General features: G+C 43.2%; 1 protein-coding gene across 2 annotated transcripts in view; it reads left to right on the forward strand.

Moving 5' to 3' along the window:
- rasl12 (RAS-like, family 12) overlaps positions 1–21,154 on the forward strand; it is a 26,557-nt gene continuing 5,403 nt past the window's right edge. The window contains exons 1-5 of one of the 2 annotated variants that reach the window (XR_009508374.1): positions 1–148; positions 656–712; positions 2,610–2,683; positions 8,715–8,905; positions 16,602–17,050. Coding sequence is in view for 1 of the 2 variants with exons in the window: in XM_059952831.1 (XP_059808814.1) it covers positions 19–148; positions 656–712; positions 2,610–2,683; positions 8,715–8,905; positions 16,602–16,992 (843 nt within the window). In the remaining variant the exon portion in view is untranslated. Of the gene's footprint in view, positions 149–655; positions 713–2,609; positions 2,684–8,714; positions 8,906–16,601; positions 20,825–21,154 lie in introns of those variants that run through there. The other variant, XM_059952831.1, reaches the window with a different exon arrangement.

The raw sequence follows: 21,154 nt of genomic DNA on the forward strand, positions 1-21,154 counted from the left end.
ATTTAAAACGGGGAAATAATGTCCTCGATGTTTGGGAAAGTGAGAGTGGTCACTTTGCCCGCCGCGCAGGAGCGGGAGCGGGTTGCCCAGCCTCTCACTCCGGAATGTAGCATCGTGATCCTGGGCTGCGCTGGATCCGGGAAATCCGGTAAGTTCTGACCGTAACCATTGACCTGGGCTCTCACACCCCGGGGCGCGGACATTTCCAAATCCGACCGCAAACTGGGGTTGGGGAGGGGTCGGATCTCTTTGGGACTCAGTTCTTATAAACTAACGACAGAGTGGGAATTTAGGAGTATCGGTCATCAGAGGAAGATTCGGGTACGATCCTTGGCGATGCAGATGCTGGAATCTGGAGCGATACACCAACCTGCTGGAGGAACACAGCGGGTCGAGCAGTGCCTGTGGGGAGAAAGAAATTCTGCTGGGTCCCGCTGCAAGGTTTGGACCCCAAACGCAGACAATTCCACCCCCACCCCTACCCCTACCCTACAGATGCTGCCCGACCCGCTGAGTTCCTCCAGCATGTCAGCCGCGCTTGGGAGTTGAGAGCGGGCGCCTTTTCCGTCCCTGATCTACACCGTTTAACTTTACAGAGCTGAAACTTCCCACACCATTGCAAGCGAAGTTAAACACTAACATTCTGATCTTTCAGCTCTGACCGTGAAGTTTCTCACTAAACGATTCATAAGCGAGTATGATCCGTATTTGGGTAAGTGCCGCCCAATTCTCTCATTTCTAGGTGCACGTTTTTATTTCTCAACTTGTAAAACTTAACTTTAAGGAATTCTTTAGCAAGTTACATCTTGAGGTGCAGAGAAAAGTTACTTCTCCGCTGACACCGTCACACATTCCCTGATATAAAGTGCAAAGCTTGGAGGGAAATTTCTAGTCATGCTGGGGTCCCCAACATTTTTATGCCATGGACCCCGAGGGGTCCGCGGAACTCGGGGTAGGAACCCCCGCAATGCCTCCAGAAACTTCTGGCAGATCACAAGGTGTCCCAAACCTTGCCCTGGAGTTTCAGGACGGCGGCCTGGGAACAAGACCGGCGCGGGGTCGGCAGCCAGCGTGAAAAGCACTTCGGCACTGAACAAGACTTGTACCCGAACAGCCTCACAGACGTGATAATGCTTCCCAGTTTTCCATTTGGCTCATGTTGGTTCCTCTCGGAGTCTAAAGCGGTGACTCGAAAAACATTTTTTGGCGACGAGTAAATTTTATCGGCAGTTGAACAAATTCCTCTGAGCGAAAAGTAGCGAATAATGAAAGGCCGGGCACCGTCTGTGCAGAGAAAAATACTTTAAAGGTCAGTCGACGAACAGTCTGACGCATTAACCGTGCTTTTCTCACCGTCGATGCTGCCTGACCCGTCCAGCACCTTTGCCCTTTATTTCACATTTCCGGCACCATTTGACTTTTTAACCCCACTAGATTGCCCTCGTTTCGTCACGTGGCGAGCTTGTGAGGTTCCTGCGGCACGCGTGAGGTATTCGGCGTTTTGGTGAAATGGAGACGCGGGGATGAAGTAGTTTGTGTGGGGGGATGTGGGCCGCCATTGTCCAATTGCCCTTGGTGGTGTGATGCTCTGACATATCTCACCTAGCACCGGTGACAGGGGTTATCAGCGAGGCATCAAGAGGTGGCAGCTGAATTAGGCCTTTAGGCAGATTGAGACCTCTCTGCCAAATATTTGTGGCTGATTTATTTCCCCTCTAAAGTGTGGGTAAAAGGATCAGAGGACCTGTTTCTGTAATTAGTGTAATCCCAGTGCTTTCTCTTATGGTCAAGATAAAAGGGCACTGGTGCCTGGAAAGGGCCATGATATCATGAAAGATCCCACCCACTCTGCTAATGGAGTGATTGTCCCACTCCCATCAGGAAAGACATTACACAGCTTTGACATATTTCAGAAAAAAAACTTACTTTACATTCCAAGTTAAAATATAGATCAACCATTTTGTGCCATTCATAAATTTGTTCTTCCATTTTTGAAATCTCTTACTCTCTGAGGAGGCCAAAGAGAGCTGGTCTCTACACATCTTTACTCTTGACCGTCTACAGATGCACAGTGGAGAGCATCCTACATTGTTGCATCTCTGTGTGGTATGGAAACTGTACTGTGGTGGGACATGGGTCTCTACAACAGGTTGTCAAAACTGCCCAACGCATCACCAGCAGCAGCCTACCCACCATTAACGACATATACATACATCCACACCAGGACTACTAGACTCAAAAACAGTTACTTCCCCCAACGGGTCAGTGTGATCAATACCTCCAACCCACTTACCCAGCCAACCACCTCTGCATACACACCTAGCATCACTTTATGTACATACTGTTGGTCTATGTATATAACAGTTACTAGCACTTTGTGTTTTATTGGATTGCTTTTATATTGTGATTTTATTTTATTATGTTGTTTGAGATTATTGTGCGTTTTTATTCTGCATTGGATCCTGTGTAACGGTCATTTTGTTCTCCTTTACACTTGTGTACTGAGGAATGACAATAAGCAATGTTGAAGCTTTAATCTTGGAAGTTTGCTCAGATTCAATTGCACAATAGTCTCGTCACTGACAAGTGCTGCTGATGTTCCATTGCAGAGGATACCTACAGTACTGAAGAAATTGTGGATCACCAGTCAGTTCTCTTAAAAATAATGGATACAGCTGATCAGGTAATGTAGCAGAAGGAGACCTTGTAATCACAAGAATAAACGAGGCAGAGATATGGTCATAGGTTTGTACAGATCAAATAACTGAACCATTCATTTTTAGGGCTCCATAGGGCTAAAGAAACAACATTTAAGTAGACAATAGAATGACTTATTTTGAACATTTTTAGTCTTTTTTGGGCTAATTAATTTAAAGCCAGAAAACACAACCATAAGACTACTCTTTTACCTTTGCAATTGAAAGTCAGATAATTTTGTACAAGACACAGTCATAACCAATTATTACATCAAAACGATGATAGTTTTTAAGACATGATAGTTTTTCTAAGTGTTATCAGCATTTGCAGTTCAGAAGGAAGGGTAATGTTTTCTCCCATCTACAGAACCGCTGAAGCATTGTTTTTTTCTTCTATATTCTTTAAGTATTGTACGTGAAAAGAAAAATCATTACATTACATCTCTTCTAGTTATCCTTCTTCAAAACAATTACACAATAAGCTTTTTCAGCTCAGGTGCCATTTAACAAAGATAGTGATGCACAAATATGTCACAGGCATTTTCCAAGTGGAATTAGAGTTTGTTATAATCTGGAGCCAGTGGTCACTTTATGGAGATTATAATATTCATTACACAATAAATTTCTTATAAACTGATTTCTTATTATGATAAATTAAAATGATGTTATAGGAAGACCATTGATTTTCAAATTTCGTTTTTCTACTTGCATGTTCAAAGTTTCCCAAGCTTGTTTGCTGACATTTAAAAACACAAAATGCTGGCAGAACTCAGCAGGCCAGACAGCATCTATGGGTCACTAACTCCTCCCATAGATGCTGTCTGGCCTGCTGAGTTCTGCCAGCATTTTGTGTTTTTATTTATTTCCAGCATCTGCAGATTCACTCATGTTGCTGACATTTATTGTTCATTTAAGTCCATCACCCTTACTGGAGCAAGGACTGCCAACAGCAACTCTCCAGCATTCTCTGTCCCAGGCCACTTTTACAACTTGTCCCTGGGTGTAGTGCACCCTCTTTCGAGGCAAAGGTCCTTCACCTCCCAGGGTCGATGTCCTATGAGCTTCTGTTAGCATTTCTATAGCTCTGGGCTTTTATAGGATTGCCCCCTTTTGCAGTCGGCCTTGGGATAGTCCATGGCGGGTTTGACATTTGTCGGCTGACAAGAAAAATCTTGTTTTAAATTAAATTAATGCCCTGTATCGTGGAGTAAAACAGTTTTACATTTCTCGCTCTTAAATCATCCTCGATTGATTAGATAGTTTTTAAATCCACACAAAGTTAAAACAGAAGAAAGAATTCTGGTTATCGATCTTACATAGTTGAAGAGCGGTTAAGCTCAGGATGAATGTTTTGTGATTACTTGGAAGGGTGTCTGAAAGGTAAAAGGGCAGGAATTGAAACTGGTTGCTGTAGAAGATGCAATGGGAAGAGAAACGATTTTGTAAGGTCAGAGGAGCAAGCCGGAGGGTGCATTTGGTGATGATCTCATGTTGAGAGTGAAGGTGATGGAGGTAAACTGATGGACGTTCTAATTCTGACTCTGGATATGGCGAGAAGGGCTAAATGTGAAAATGGGGGAATGAAATAGATGGATTCAAGACACTGCCACCTATGATGTGAGGGATATCGTTATGTTTATGTGATCCAACAATTGCATGAATTTCAGTCTGGTCGATTGTTCATTGTGCTTGTGATGCGATACCATCAACACGGGGAGATCAAATTCAGGTTGTGTGACCACATCTGGTCAGTCTGCAAGTTACTTGGCAGTTTATTTCTCCATCCTGCCTGCTCTCTGACCCCTCTCTGTCCATGAATTCCTACTCTGTTACAGTGCAGTTCAATATAAGGCTGACAACAATGCAGATTTTCTGATAACACATGTTGTTATTTTCCCAAATCAACACTAAATTCAACATTTATAGACAAAAAGCATTTCCATCAATGGTTCACTATCTCTTTCTCTGGTGGTTTTAAATCATTATTTTGCATCTTCACCTCCTCCAAGAACAAAACAAAATAGGAGTGGGACTAGACCACCTGACCCCTCAGGACCATCCTGAAATTCAAGGTGATCATGGCTGATTAGCACCAAACCTCAAACCTTTATCAGTCACAGAGCCACACAGCCTTCCTTCACTGATCTCTTAAAAACTTATTTACCTCCGCTTTAATATCTCCACAGCTCTCATGGGTAGAGCATTCCAGAGATTTACTGTGCTCTGCAAAGTGAAATTCATACACACTTCAGGTTTAAATAAGTGTTCCCTTCTTTTGTAATTGTATCTCTTCGTTTGAGCCTCTTCCATTACTGAAAACACCACAACCTCTGTCCTGTCACTCTCCCTTAAGCTCTTGCATGTTTCTCTGAGATCACTCCTCATTCTTCTAATCTCAGAAGAATACAGATCCAGAGTGAGCATTAGTTTGTATGTTACTGTATTTGTCCCATAATCACCTTTCTTCTCGGTCCTGCCTTCCCGACTTTATCTATTCCTTCTCTGATTTCCCTGTATTTGAAGAAATGGATCTGTTTTTGTGTGTGTGTGTGTGTATGCATTGGCACGTGGGTGTTTCTCTGTGTATGTGTGTGTGTTTGTGTGTGTGCATGTGTTTGTGTGAGTGTGTGTGTGTGTGTGCGCATGTGTGTGTGTGTGTGCATGTGTTTGTGTGTCTGCATGTGTCTATGTGCGTGCATGTGTTTGTGTGTGTTTATCTGTGTGTGTGTGTACATGTATGTGTGTGTGCATGTGTATGCATTGGCACGTGGGTGTTTCTCTGTGTATGTGTGTGTGTTTGTGTGAGTGTGTGTGTGTGTGTGTGCATGTGTTTGTGTGTCTGCATGTGTCTATGTGCGTGCATGTGTTTGTGTGTGTTTATCTGTGTGTGTGTGTGTGTGTGTTTGTCTGTGTGTGTGTGTTTTTATTGTCATTGTGCCGAGTTCAGATACAAAGCCAATGAAATGCAGTTGCATTTAACCAGAACTGCAAAGAATAGTGTTATTTACAAAATAACTGCAAATAAAAGGTAAGTGCTATAGCACACAAATATAAAAGTACTGAGACAGTACAATATGGGTGCAATACTGTTTAGCTCTGTGATATGAGGTTCAGCAGGGTCACAGACTCGGGGAAGAAGCTCTTCCTGTGCCTGCTGGTGCGGGAGCGGAGGCTCCTGTAGTGCCGACTGGATGGGAGGAGAGTAAGAAGCCCATGGTTAGGGTGAGATGCATCCTTGATAATGATTTTCGCCCTGCCCAGGCAGCGTTTATGGTAGATGTTCTCAATGGTGGGCAATTGGGTGCCAATAATCTGCTGGGCAGTTTTCACCACACGCTGGAGTGCTTTGCGGTCCGATATGGGACAATTGCCATACCACACTGAGATGCAGTTATGCTGTCAATGGTACAGCGGTAAAAGTCCGCCAGTATCCTGGGACAGAGGTGAGCTTTCTTGATGCTCTGCAGGAAATAAAGGCGCTGTTGCGCCTTTTTGATCAGGATGGAGGAGTTCAGGGACCAGGTGAGATCCTCGGAAATGTGGACATCAAGGAGTTTGAAGCCTAATACATGCTCCACTACAGCTCTGTTGATGTAGATGGGAATGTGAGTGTGGTTCCTAGCATGCCTGAAGTCCACAATGATCTTGTGTGTGTGTGTGTGTGTGTGTGTGTGTGTGTGTGTGTGTGTGTGTGTGCGTGCGTGTGCGCGTGCGCAGTGTGTGTGTGTGTAGTGTATGTGTGTTTGTGTGCGTGTGTGTGCATGAGTGTGTCTATTTGTGTGTGTGTCCTTGTCTGTGTGTATGTGTGTGTGCAGTGTGTGTTTGTGTGTGCGCGTGTGTGTGTTTGTCTCTGTGTATATGTGTGTGAGCGTGTGTGTTTGTGTGTGTATGTGGTTTGTGTGTCTGTGTGTGTGTGTATATGTGTGTCTGTGTCTATGTGTGTTTGGCTGTGTGTGTGTGTGTGTGTGTGCGTGTGTGTGTGTTTGTGTGTGGGGTTTGTGTGCGTGTGTTTGTGTGTGTGTGTTTGGTTGTGTGTGTGTCTGTGTTTGTCTCTGTATGTGTGTCTGTGTGTGTGTGTATATGTGTGTCTGTGTCTATGTGTGTTTGGCTGTGTGTGTGTGTATGTGTGTGTGTGCGTGTGTGTGTGTTTGTGTGTGGGGTTTGTGTGCGTGTGTTTGTGTGTGTGTGTTTGGTTGTGTGTGTGTCTGTGTTTGTCTCTGTATGTGTGTCTGTGTGTGTGTGTGTCAGTGTGTGTGTATGTGAGCGTGTGTGTATGTGTGTTTGTGTCTCTGTGTGTGTGTGCATGTGTGTGTGTATTTGTGTGTGTGTTTGTGTGTGTATGTGTGTGTCCGTGCGTGTGTGTGTGTGGGGTTTGTGTGCGTGTGTCTTGTGCTTGTGTGTGTGTGTTTGGTTGTGTGTGTGTGTTTGTGTATGTGTGTGCGTGTGCACGTGTGTGTTTATGTCTGTGTGTGTGTGGTTTTTGTGCGTGTGTGTTTGTATGTGTTTGTGTGTGTGTGTTTGTTTGTGTGTGTGTGTGTTTGTGTGTGCTTGTACTCATTGGTATTTCCTTGAACATGCAGAGACCAGAGACCCAATCGGCCTGGTGAGCCTATACTAGCTCTCAGAGAAAACCCATTGATCCTATTCTCCCACTTATGAGTCATGAAGTTTGAGAGTCTTAGAGAAGTACAGCAGAGAAACAGGCCCTTCAGCCCATCTAGTCCATGCAGAAACCATGTCAACTGCTTATTCTTATTGACTTGTACCGGGACCACAGCCCTCCAATATCCCTACCATCCATACACCTATCCAATCCTATCATAAACTTGAAACTGAGCTCACATGCACTCTCACAACCCTCTGAGTGAAGGTATTTCCCTTCATGTTTCCCTCAAACTTTTCACCTTTCACCCTTAACCCATGACCTTTGGTTGTAGTCCCAACCAACCTCAGTGGAAAAGTCCTGCTTGCATTTACCCTATCTATACCCCTCATGTTCCCTACAAATTATTCTTTCTCATATGACCATTATCTTCCCTTAGTTTTCCCACCGCCTACTGTATCTAGTCCAGGAGTAGTTTACAGTAGCCAGCTATCCCAGCAGCCAGTAGAACTGTGGGAAGAGGGAGGAAACCACCCTGGAGGTTACACAATTGAAGGGAGAATGAGCACACTCCACATGGACTCCATTATAGATCAGGATTGAACCCAGGTCACAGGAGCTGTGAGCCAGTAGCGTTCCCTGCTGCGTCACTGTGCTGACACGAGCATCTGCCATGTATTAAACAGAAAAGATCCTGCAGGTGCTGGAAATCCAGAGTAACACACACAAAATGTTGGAGGAGCTCGGGAGGCCAGTCAGCATCAATGGAGGGGAATAAACAGTCTGTGTTTGGGGCTGTGACCCTTTATCGGGACTGGAAAGGAAGGGGAAGGTGGCAGAATATGGTGGAGGGGAGGGTAAGGAGTACAAGCTGACGGGTGATAGGTGAAAACAAGTGAGGGAGTGGGTGGGTGGGTGAGGGAGGAGGAAGAAGTGAGAAACCGGGAATTAACTGGTGTAAAATGTAAAGGGCTGTAGAAGAAGGAATCTGACAATAGGGGAGAGTGGACCATGGAAGAAGGAAAGGAGGAGGGGCACCAGAGTGAGGTCATGGGCAGGTGAGGTGAAGGGAAGGGATAAGAGGTTTTCCCAGAATGGGAAGTTGAAAAAGAGAGCAGGAGTAGGGGTGAATTTATCAGAAGTCGGAGAAATCAATGTTCATAACATCGGGTTGAAGGCCACCCAGATGGAATATGAGGTGTTGCTCCTCCAACCTGAGAGCGGCCTCTTGTGGAAGTAGAGGATGCCATGGGCAGACATGTTGGAATGGGAGTGGGAAGCAGAATTAAAATGGGTGGCCACAGGAAATCCCATCTGTTATGGTGTACAGAGCATGGGCACTGTCATGTATTTCTTTGCTCCGGTAGAGCTATGCCGATATAACGATGAACAAACTTTCATCTTTTGCAAACTAGGACAAACCGATGAACCCTGAACGTTACCTGAACTGGGCAAATGCGTTCATCGTCATCTACAGTATCGATAACCGGAAGAGCTTTGAAGGATGCCTGGATTATCTGGAAATCATTTCTAGCCACACTAAAGGACTACCACATGACTATCCGATTATCCTTCTGGGTAATAAGCTGGACATGGAGAGGTACAGGTAGGAGATGTTCTAATGCAGGGATTTAAAGGGACATCCACCCAGGGAGCAATGGTCTACCTGGCAATGTTTTCATTGATAACCAAGACAATGAACACCAATTTGGGGCATCTCCTTGAAAATGGAAACAGCCTCCTCATATCTGCAGTCAGGCTTTGATAAAGTATTAAAGTTTTCAAAATTTGCAAATATCTTCTTGACACCTTCCAGTTTGATAACTTAGGCTCGTAACACCCCTTTGAGTGAGGAAAGCTTGCCACTTCTAAACCTCCACATAAATATGCAACACTTTGGAAAATGATTTGAGTCTGGTTGGTTAGTTGAGTCACAAGTGTTGAAACCACAGAGGAGGCTTGAGCTATTCATTTACCGACTGATTGATTGAGATACAGCACAGAATGGACCCTATCACCTTTTAAGCCAAGCTGCCCAATGCTAGCCTAATCACGAGACAACTTACAACACACAATTATCCTACCAACCAATACGTCTTTGGCCTGGAGGAAACCCATGCAATCACGGGGAGAACGTGCAAACTGCTTAGGGGCAGCGGGGCGGGGGAATTGAACCCTGGTCGTTGGTACTGTAAAACATTGTGCTAACCGCTACGCTACCGTGCCACTCAGCTTGAGTTGGCTTCTATGCTTGTGCCTTTCCTTGAGACTTATTTTGCCTCTTTCAATTGCTTTAAGAAGGTTGGTCACAGGGAATAATGTGGCTTCCAGTAGTCACGTGATTGCCAGAGATGGAGTCAAGTTAAAATGGAAGAAGTTAAAGAAGAATTGGAACTTTGCCTTGTAAAGCTGATGAGTCATCGCCTTTGACACTGCAAGCCTTGCTCTGTCAAAGCCATAACTCATCAGCTTCATAAGCACAGTGAAATCAAATCGTTGGTGCATAAGTATGGATGACGAGAACACAGAATGTCCTTGAGAGTTAGATCCTGATCTATTAATACCTCATTGATTCTATCTGTTGGTCATCTAGGAACCAGGCATAATTCCTCACCAAGCAGACTGGGAGGTGACCAACCCACAGTTTGTGGTGTAATTGTAAACAGTTACCCACCTCACAGACAGCTGCTGTTATATCACAATCACGAGTGATAGTTATGAATAGAAACTATTATTTTAATAGATATCTCCTGCTTCTTAGAGCAATGTGTTAGGCCACAATTTATGACTCGTTTTAATTTTACTTTATGATGCAGCAGTGTAGGAGAATCATTCTCTGAAAAGAATCTGCTTTGCTGTATATAAAAAGGTGGAAGATAGTCTTAATATGAGAAAATTACAGGATATACATTGGGCAACAAAATGGGAAGTTTTTGAATTAGTGTAAATAAGTGTGTTGATTTAGGAGACACAAAGTAAGCATGCAGGTGCAACATTTTGGAAGGCAGAGGTCACGTTGGTCTTCATTCTAAGGGGTAGAAATACATGGTTCAGGATGTCTTCTAGCACTTGTGCAGGACTATGATACATCATGTTTGGAGTACTGATTACAGTTTTGCTTCCTGCACTAAAGGAGCCTGTTGTAATGTGAACAAACGCTCAGGAGAGAAGTATCTGGTAGGTTTGAAGTAGTCTCTTTATTCAGCAAAATGATACACAGCAGGCATCATATTGGGAGCCTTTCAGAGGAAGAGGCCTGCTGGGCTCAACAATACACAACATTTTATATGCTAAAGATCAAAGGACAATTCCATACTTAGAATCCATCCAGAATGCTTCCTCTGAACTGCACACAACCTTCACACTTCTTCGCACCCACACTACAGACACCTAAATAATGAATTTAATCAACATTCCAATTAACTGTGGTTCACGATTTTTTAAGAACACATTATCCAGAGCTGCATTTTAAATTTAATCTACAGTCCATATTCAGATCTGAAGGTTCATGGCTAAAGTTAGTTGTTGAAGTTACCTGCTATATATGTAACCCCAAAAATGCCCTAACAGTATGCTGTGGAGGCCAGTGCACTGCAGAATCACTAGATTGATTTGGAGAATGAAGAGGTGGTTGTATCAGTGGAGGCCGAGTAAGGTGTCCGACACGCACTGAAGTTTAGAAGAATGAGAAATGATCTCAATGACACATATAACATTCTGAGAGGAATTGAGATCTTCTTCCTTTAGCTGCTGGGTTTTAAATGAAGGGATATTATATCATGATTGAGGATCGAAATTAGAATTACAGGTGGTTAAAACAAGGAAAGAGGTCATTTGGCTTGTTGAAGTCATATCAGGTCTAAACTAAAGAATTCAGATTGTCCCACTTTCTCCCTTTGGAAAAAGCTACAGTTGGATCTCTTTCACTCCTACCCTGGCAATACATTGTAGATCCTTCTGCTCAATGGGCAAAAAATGTTTTTCTTCACGTCACTGTTGTTCCTTTGCCAAATGTTTACATTTACTGGCCCCCAGTTCTCGTCTATAATCAATTAGACAGGTTCTCGCTATCGACTCAATCCACACTTTATAGCACTTTAAAAATCTCCTGCCAAAACTTCTCATACTTCTATTCCAAAGAGAGCAGCCCTAACTTCTCCAATGCATCTATATGACCAAAGTCCCTCATCCCAGGAATAATTTTAGTAAACCTCTAAAATCATTAAAGACTTTAAAGTGTGGCTCCCAGAGCTATATATTCCAGTTTGCCAGATGTTGTCCTCTATAAATTCAAGAGATTCTGCAGGTGGTGGAATTCCAGAGCAACACACACAAAATGCTAGAGGAACTCAGCAGATCAGGCAGCACCTGTGGAGAGAAATAAGGACCAATGCTTCAGGCTGAGACCTTTCATAAGAACTGGAAAGGAAGGAGGCAGAAGGTAGAATTTAAAAAAGTGCAGGGAGGTGGGTGATGGGGAAGCTGCCAGGTGATCGCAGAAACCAAGTGGGTTTGGGTGGGAGTCATGAAGAAGTGTGAAGCTGAGAGATGATAGGTGAAAAAGATAAAGGGTTGAAGAAGAAGGAATCTGATAGGGGAGGAGTGTGGACCATGAGAGAAAGGGAAGGAGGAGAGGCACCAGAGGGAGGTGATTGGCAGGTGAGGAGAAGAGAAAGATTAAGAAGGGAGCCAGAATGAGGAATGAAAAACAGCAGAAGGGGAGGAGAGAGGAATTACTAGAAATTATTGAAATCAGTGTTCATACTATTAGGTTTGAAGCTAGCCAAACAGGAGGTGAAGTGTTTTATAAATTTTCATCAGGATTTCTATAAGTCTGCACTGAACTCTTAAACCTTATAAAGCTGTTCATGCAAATAGTTGTAAATCTTTGGAGTCCGTTACCTCAGCTGATTGTAGATGCTCAGTCATTAAGTATATTCAAGGATGAGGTTGAAAAGATATTAGCACGCCGCACATGTCAAAGAGTTTGAGAATTGAGAGAAATGAAATTGGCTTATTATTGTCATATTATCAAAGTACAGTGAAAAACATTGATTTGCATGCCATCAATACAGATAATCTCATTACATCAATACATCAAAGTAGTTCAAGGGACAGCAATAACTGGATGCATAATATAATGTTAGAGAGAGAGAGAGAGAGAGAGGACTCTAGGCAGACAATAAGGTCATGATGAGGTAGATTGTGAGGTCAGGAGTCCAGCTTATCATACAAGGAGTCCGTTCAATAGTCTTATAGCAGCGGGATAGAAGCTGTTCTTAAGCTGTACGGTCCCTGCTTTCAGGATTTTTTATCTTCTGCCCAATGGGAAGGGTGAACAGAGTGAATGTCAGAAGTGGAAGGGGTCTTCAATTATGTTCAGTCATAGGGGTCATAGAGTTGCCAGCAACGGTGGTGGAGACAGATACGATAGGGTCTTTGAACAGACTCCTGATAAGGTACATGGAGCTTAGAAAAATAGAGGGCTATGGCTAACCCCAGGTAATTTCTAAAGAAAGTACATGTTCGGCACAGCATTGTGGGCAGAAGGGCCTGCATTGTACTGTAGGCTTTCTGTGATCTATGTTCTATGTTACACAGCTTAGGAACAGGCCCTTTGGCCCAACTGGTCCATGCTAACCTTTGCATCCTGCCTGCTAGTCCAGTTGCACTAATTCAGCCCTTAACCCTCTAAGCCTCTCCCTTCCATGTACCTATTCAAATGCCTCTTAAACGTTGCAATTGCACCCACCTCAACCACTTCCTCTGGTAGATCTTTCTAGGTACTCACTACCCTCTGTGTAAATAAGTAAGTTACCTCTCAGGTCCCTTTTATCTGTATCTGTGCCCTCTAGTTTTGGACTCCACAGCCCTGGACAGAAGGCTTTGTTAGTTCCCCTTATCCATACCCCTCATGACATTATAAACTTGCATGAGGTTGCTTCAGGAAATGAAGATCCAGTATGGCCAACTTCTCCCGATAACTCTGAGCCCCTCTAGTCCAGGCAGCGTCCTCATAAATCTCTTCTGTACCCTCTCCAGCTTGAGAATGATAGGGTGACCAAAATTCAGATTCAGATTCAGTTTATTGTCATTTAAAAACCACAAATGCAATGCAGTTAAAAAATGAGACAATGTTCCTCCAGAATGATATCAACAAAGCACATGACAAAATAGACTACACCAGAAAATCCACATAATGTTTGGCAATCCACAATCCAGAGTCCGGAGAGGCTGCTGTGTATTAATATCGCGCTACCATCTTAACGCATTCCCCGGAAAGGAGCTCTAGTTCCACCAGACAAAACAAGACCAAAAACTAAAGCTACAAGACCTGCACAAAACCACATAGTTACAACAGTGCAAACAATAGCATAATTTGATAAAAAAAAACAGACCACGGGCAAGGTAAAAATAGTCCAAAGATGTTAAAAGTTCGAAAGAAACCACCACACAGTTTCCACAATTCCTCAGGGTCCCGATAGACTTGTCATCCCACGCCAGCGGCAGAAGGGAATACCCCCGCTATGGACTTCCATGGCACCGCCCGACTCAGCCTTGTAGACGCAGCACACAATGAAAGCTCCGTTGAAACACAGCACACACTGAAAGCGACCTGACTGCAGTGGGCTCTGAGTCCGTTGAACCTCCAAGCCTCCAACCATCCCCTCCGGCACAGCTTCTCCGAGCACCATCCTCTGCCGAGCGTATTAAGACGCCCCCGCCAACGGCCACCGGCAACGCAACCCCGAGGATTGGGGGCCTGTTCTTCTCAGCAAAGACCAAGACCTCACAGCAGCAGCAGCAACGAAAAGGGCCTTCCTGGAGATTTCCAGATGTTCCTCCATGCTCCGTGCTCCCATGTCCGTTTTATCATTAGATTAGGATTGTGCACAGCACCCTGCTTGACAAATAACAAATTACATATCAGCTCAGGAGTGGCCACTGTAGGCTGCGTCATGCCGCCATCTTGAAATCTTGAAATTATACATAATATTCTAAGTGCAGCCTCATCAACAACTTGTATAACTGTGACATACTCTAAAGCTCTAAAGCCAAGATAGTAAATGCATCCTTCACCACCCTATCCACTTGCATAGTTGCTTTCAGCGAACTATACCCTTGTATTCCCAGATTCCCCTTTTCCCACAATACTCCTCAGTGCCCTGCCATTCAAAATGTTGTGTTGGTGTGTGGCCAAGTGGTTAAGGTGTTCGTCTAGTGATCTGAAGGTCGCTAGTTCGAGCCTTGGCTGAGGCTGTGTGTGTGTCGATGAGCAAGGCACTTAACCACACATTGATCTGCGACAACACCAGTGCCAAGCTGTATAGGTCCTAATACCCTTCCCTTGGACAACATCGGTGGCGTGGAGAGGGGAGACTTGCAGCTTGGGCAACTGCTGATCTTCCATAAAAAATACCTTGCCCAGGCTTGCGCCCTGGAAATTTTCCAAGGCACAAATCCATGGTCTATCAAGACTAATGGAGGCCTACATTCAAAATGTAAGTCCAACTTGGTTTGACTGTCCAAAATGCATCACTTGGCACTTATCTGAGTTGAAATCCAGTTGTCATTCCTCAGCCCATCTACCTACCTTGGGGGCTCCCAACTTTTTTAACCGAGGGAACCTCTGCCCTCAAGATCTTTTTGCAATTCATCGTAACTTGTTTCACTATCAACAAGACCTCCTGACTTAGCATCATCAGCAAGATCATCTCATTCACATTCACATCCATATCATTTACACAAACAATGAATAACAGAGGTCCCAACACTGACCCTGGGGCACCCCACTAGTCACTGGCCTCCCATCAGAAAATTGACCTTCAGCCATCCCTCTCTGCTTCCTATCGTCAAGCCAATTCTGAATCCACCTCACTGGCTCCCCTTGAATCTCATGTGACCTAAATTTCTAAAGTCAGCCTGCCACGTGTGACCTTATCAAAGACCTTACTAAAGTCTATATAGACAACATCCACTGCTCTTCATTTATCCCCTTACATACCTCTTAAAAAATAATCCAAAGAATTCCTCAAACATGGCCTCCCACACGTAAAACCATGCTGACTAGTCCTGATCAGCCTTTGACTATCCATATGATGTTAGATCTTGTTCTTCAGAATTCCCTTCATTAACTTCCCTACAATTGAAGTCAGGCTCATCAGCCTGTAATTTCCTGGCCTGTCCTTGTCGTCCTTGAACAAAGGAACTTTAGCCACCCTCTAGTGTACTGGAACTTTACCAGCAGCTAAGAATGAAACAAATATCTTCTATAACAGCCTCTGTGATTTCTTGAGCAAACACGAGGAAATCTGCCCCCCACTACTTTCAAATCTCTTAGTATCTCTCCTTTCAGTTAGTCTTGACGAAGGGTCTCGGCCCGAAATGTCAGCAGTGCTTCTCCTATAGATGCTGCCTAGCCTGCTGTGTTCCACCAGCATTTTGCATGTGTTCTCTGTGATTTCTTCCCTGGTTTCCAATAAGGTCCAGGGCTGCACACGGTCAAGCCCCGTTGGCTGATTTATAGAAGTCCATGGGTGGGTGGGGGGGGGGGGGGGAATGGTGGTGGGAGGCTGGTTTTCATGATGTACTGAGATGTGTCCACAACTCTGTGGTTTCTTGCAAACTCAGGCAAACAAGTTTCCAAACTAACCTTGCAGTCTTGGGAATAATAAGACCATAAGATATAGGAGAAGAAGTAGGCCATTTGGCCCGTCGAGTCTGCTCTGCCATTAACTCATGGGCTTATCCAATTCTTCCAGCCATCCCATTCCCCTGCTTTCACCCCATACCCTTTGACGCCCTAGCTAATCAAGATTATAGCTATCTCTGCCTTAAATGCACCCAATGACTTGGCCTTTGCAGCTGCTCGTGGCAACAAATTCCACAGATATACCACCCTCTGACTGAAGTAACTTCTCCACATCTCAGTTTTAAGTGAACGTCCTTGTCCTAGAATCCCCTACCATGAGAAATAACTTTGCCATGTCTAAGCCATGGTACAAAATTGGAGAAAGCGTTGGAGAAGGCCGTATACCATCACCGCCTTCAGACTTTTAGAATGTAAACTTTTGGTTATGTTCTGTATACAATCACATTAAAACTTCCTGTCTTAAGTGGAGTATCAGAAATGATCAAAGTGCTGTTCCTGAGAGCACAACAGTCATTTAAAACAATCTGCATTCTAAGATACTTATTTTAGATAGCTTTGATGTTTCATAGTCTTTTAGGTATTTGGTGTTTATTAACTTGCAGTGCTAATGCATTTTGAACAAGCACATCTGCTCTGACTTTTTTTTCAGGCAAGTAAGCAAATCTGATGGACTCTCACTGGCATCCAAATATAACTGCTCCTTCTATGAAGTCTCTGCCTGCTTGGACTTTGAGCCTGTACAGCACGTGTTCCATGAGTTGGTGCGTGAGGTGAGGCGAGAGATGGAGCGCCACCTTCCCGTCAGACCGCTCTTCATTTCTGAGGAAAGGCCCGTGCTGGGCACTCCCCACCCCCCTGCCTTTGCCCATGCCGTTAAGCACCACCCACCCGCGTTCGGAACCCAGCGTCTCTCCACTGCCACCTACAAGGAAATTCCCACCATCACTTCAGCCAAACTTGTCACCGTGAAGTCAGCAAGAGCTCAAAGCAAGCGGAGGACTCCCACTCTAACCTTGCTTAAAGGATTCAAGATATTTTAAAAATGTTAACCATCACATTGAATAATAAAGCTCCATGTAACCAGCTCTTACCAACTAGGTAGGTCATATATCTTGTTCTAAGGATGGTATATGTGGAACTAAAACCGTCACAAACCTTTATTATATTAACCAACTTGAGAGTGCACCATTCATCCGGCATTGACATAATCTTGGGTTCAGGTTTTATGGATTCAAAAATGAGTAAGTCACCCACAATGGTATCTTTTTGATGGTTGCCAGTGCTTTCAGGAAAAAATAATCAGAGTGAACAGGAGTTTTTACATTCTCCCCATGACCACGTGAGTTTTCTCCAAGTGCTCTGGTTTCCTCCCACAGTCCAAAGGTGTAGTGGTTAGAAAGTCAATTTTTTTTTTTTCGTTCCTTTCCGTGCCTTGTTGCACAATGGGTGGCAACCTTGCCGTTTCTTTAGCATTCGTCTGTTTTTTACGAGGCTGAGTTTCTAGTTTGACGCTCAACCCAGCACGGATGGAAAGCGTGCGAGGTGCTTGCCGGTTTCGAACCCGGGACCACTCGCCTTGAAGTCCAGTGTGGATGCCACTACACCGCCAGCTGGGTTAACAGTAGGTTAATTGGTCATTGTAAATTGGATTAGGGTTGAATGGGTGGACTGCCGGGTGGTGCTGTTGGTTGGGTCTGTTCCGGGTTTATAGACAATGGCGGTTGTAGAATCTGCGGCAGGAATTCACTCCATAAATGAAAGAATGTGGAATCTTCCCAACAATCTGAAGAAAATAACACTGCATAGGCAGGAGACGATAAGGGAAGTCAAGGATACTCTCTCAGTACATTTGAAATGTAAACATGACTGTAGTAACAAGGACAGTGGAGCGAGCGAGCTTGTCAATGATCGACATTGAAAGTTACATTTAGTTTTCAAAATTTGTCATTCACAAAAAAAATCAAAATTTTCTGCTTTAATAATAAAGAAGATACACGGAAGCTCAACAAGTTCACAAATGTTCTGAACTGTGAGTTTTGTTTGTTGCTGAAGATGGACTGAAGCCAGTGTTGCTAACGTCCTGTGAAGGTGCTGTGAGCAATCTTGTTGAATCAGTGAAGACGTTGTGGTGAGTGTGGTCCCACTGAGCTGGTAGGAAGGAAGTTCCAGAATGATGATCCTGCAAAGGTGAAGGGCCAATGAAACACTAATAAACACAAGAGGTTCTGCAGATGCTGGGAGTCCAGAGCAATGCACACAAAATGCTGGGAAAACTCTGAAGAGGAATAAACAGTTGATGTTTCAGGCTGAGACCCTTCATCATTGTGTTGTCAGTGGAATAATCCCAAGACAGGAGTTTATATAATTTGGCAAAGAAATTGGAGTTAAGCATTTGGAAGAGTGCTTACGCATTTCCCAGTGGACACGTGCTTACAGAACAACGCTGCTCATAATTTGAATACTAATAAGTAACCAACTCATTTCTAAGATCAGACAGTTATTCAGAGAAAAGAATTATTCATATTCTTACAACTCTAGGTTGTTATTTTGTATTTGACAACTTCATTTAACATCCGACGATGATTTTATCTGCATACTCGTAACCAGTGTTGATTTTGAAGTTAGAATTAGGGTATCCTTTGTCAAACAAACAAGGCAATTAACCAATAACAATATATCAACCTGTAATTCCCACTAAGTAGTTTCCACTGTTGCTATGGTATTCTATGTGTTGCACCTGATGCCTGCTGACTTATGTTTCATCCATAAAGTGAAACAGCACAATCTTTCTTTCATCATTTTTTTTTGTTCCTTTCTGCGTCTTGTGGTGCATCGGACAGCACCCTTCCCATTTCTTTAGCACTTTTGTCTATTGAGGCTGAGCTGGTAACTCATCACTCAGCCAAGCATAGATGGAAAGTGTGCAAGGATTCAAATCTGGACCACTCACCTCCAAGTCCAGTGCGGAAGCCACTACCCCACCAGCTGGCTATCATATATTTTGTTAACAGTATATTTGAATATATTTGCTGATTGGCAGAACAACTATATTTCAAAAGTTCTCTTCAGTTGTTCTTTGAATAATATGAGAGAGAAACAAAATTTTGTTTGGATTAATAAACATTGAGTAATATTTTGTGGGCTCTTTGTTCTCACCCAGGTATATAATTGCTTCTTGTATTTCAGCTGAAATTTCTTATCTTTCCTCAAACATGAGTTATTATTAATAGGTGACCAACAAAATTCAGCAATAACAATTACTAATCCAACAGAGTCTTTGTTAACTCTCTGTAACAGCAGGAAGGTGCTCATGCAATTTACAGCTACATATCATAACCCTCTTACAGGGATCGCAAATGTGCCTTCTTAGAGTACAATGATGCTTCAAATCTTCAGAAACAGCACAAGCATTTAGATGAAGTTGCAAAACTCATCCTGCTTTGTGTCATTGTTAAATCTGCATTTAAGAGCACTTCAATGAACAATTGAATTGGCTGCTCTACTTTTTAAAAATATGTGTACCATTGTGGCACAAATGCCTCACCATATCTATTGACAGTGGAGGCAAATGTTCGTAAGGCTTCCCCTACAAAGCAAAGCCTGCTGTCTGTCACATTAAATGGGAAACCTCGGGATTGGTTTGCTTTTTTTTTGAAGCACTTGATCAAGGGTTCCCAACCTGGGACCCATGGACTCCTCGGTTAAGGGTGGGGGTCCAGGGTATAAGAAAGGTTGGCAATCCCTGTTTAGATCAATGCACTGTTTCCCCTTCCAGATGAAAGGCTTCAATTCAAAATGTCTGCTATCCATTTCCTGGTGCCTAACCTGCTAAGTTTCTCCAGCAGTTTGCTTTATTTTGGTCCAGATTCCAGATCTGCAGTCCTCTGTGTCTCTACTATTTACATGCCTTGCAACATTACACTAATATACGCTGTCCCATATGAAGCTCCTATGGCTATTCCTTTATTGACCTATTTGCAGATGGCTATGAGCACGTATCTACCCTTAACTTTGGTTCCTTGATATCGCCGTGATTGTCAGTGACAGCACCAAAAGGAAGAACTTTCCTGCAAAATTGCTCCGCTAAGTGTCACATGTCTAATTGGAGTGCAAGTAATTAAAAAGAAACTGCACAATATTTTTACTTCAACAAGAAATGTTGATAAAACTTTATTTAAATGAAAACTGATACTTTACACCACAATTGTAGAAATATGCAAGAAATTTATAAATACAAACAACGTGGCAAGATTGTGTGGCCATTTTTAAATTGTTTTGATAAAGTATAACACAAGGAATTTAGTCAATTACTCTCCACCTTTTTAAGGAGTTTGCTATTTTATATCAGTCTCAGGAAGAGACCTCTTATTTCCACGAGGATTTCTGTGAGATGTGAGACCAGCCTGAAGGGCAAACTACAACTTACTGATTTAAGCCAAGGTGTTGGCAACACAGCTAATACTGAAATAGTTTGGCTCTAAAGGTTCGAGGTTTGGCCCCCAAATCGGTTAAAGAATCAATTGCCACGGATGTGCATGACACTTCTTTGGAATATTCCCATAAAATGTTTCACTTGACTAAAACAGAATATAGGGAAAAATTAAAAGTAACAGATGGTTTAAATGATGGGATTGACTTAACTTCCAAAAAGAATTGAAGGTATTTATTACTACAAGTTATAAAAGCCATTTATTTTAACAATCAAATAAAAAAAAACATACTGAAGCATTTTTTGACAATCCAGAGTCCACAGTTCTACATTTGAGGTCTGGAGGGAAAAAGAATATTTTGGGTTAAAACATCTTTCAGGCTTTCTTTTTTCATAGCTATGTATGTTCAATAATGTTCTAAGATTAAAATCATTTAACTCTGCATGTATATTTGCATTAGGGAACAGTGGATCGATAAAGTACTGTATAATGGGTTGGCTATGCTATGGCGCAGGTAGACAGCAACTTCAATCAGTTCATAGTCAGTGATCATACCAGGACTTGTTGGAAATGAGAACCATTTACAGCTCGGTGAGGTAGTGAGGCATTTTAATGGATGACATGATTGTGCTATCTCCTTTTAAACCAATGAGGCTTAAAAAAGAATCTCTGACCATAGATAAATCTGAATCCAATTGGTTAATGGAGAAATAGGGAGAGGAAAATAAATCTTAGGGTAATGGAGTGAGAGAATGAAAAGGCATGCATTCGG

This window comes from Hypanus sabinus, chromosome 28, assembly GCF_030144855.1.
Source record: "Hypanus sabinus isolate sHypSab1 chromosome 28, sHypSab1.hap1, whole genome shotgun sequence".
NCBI classification, from domain to species: Eukaryota; Metazoa; Chordata; class Chondrichthyes; order Myliobatiformes; family Dasyatidae; genus Hypanus; species Hypanus sabinus.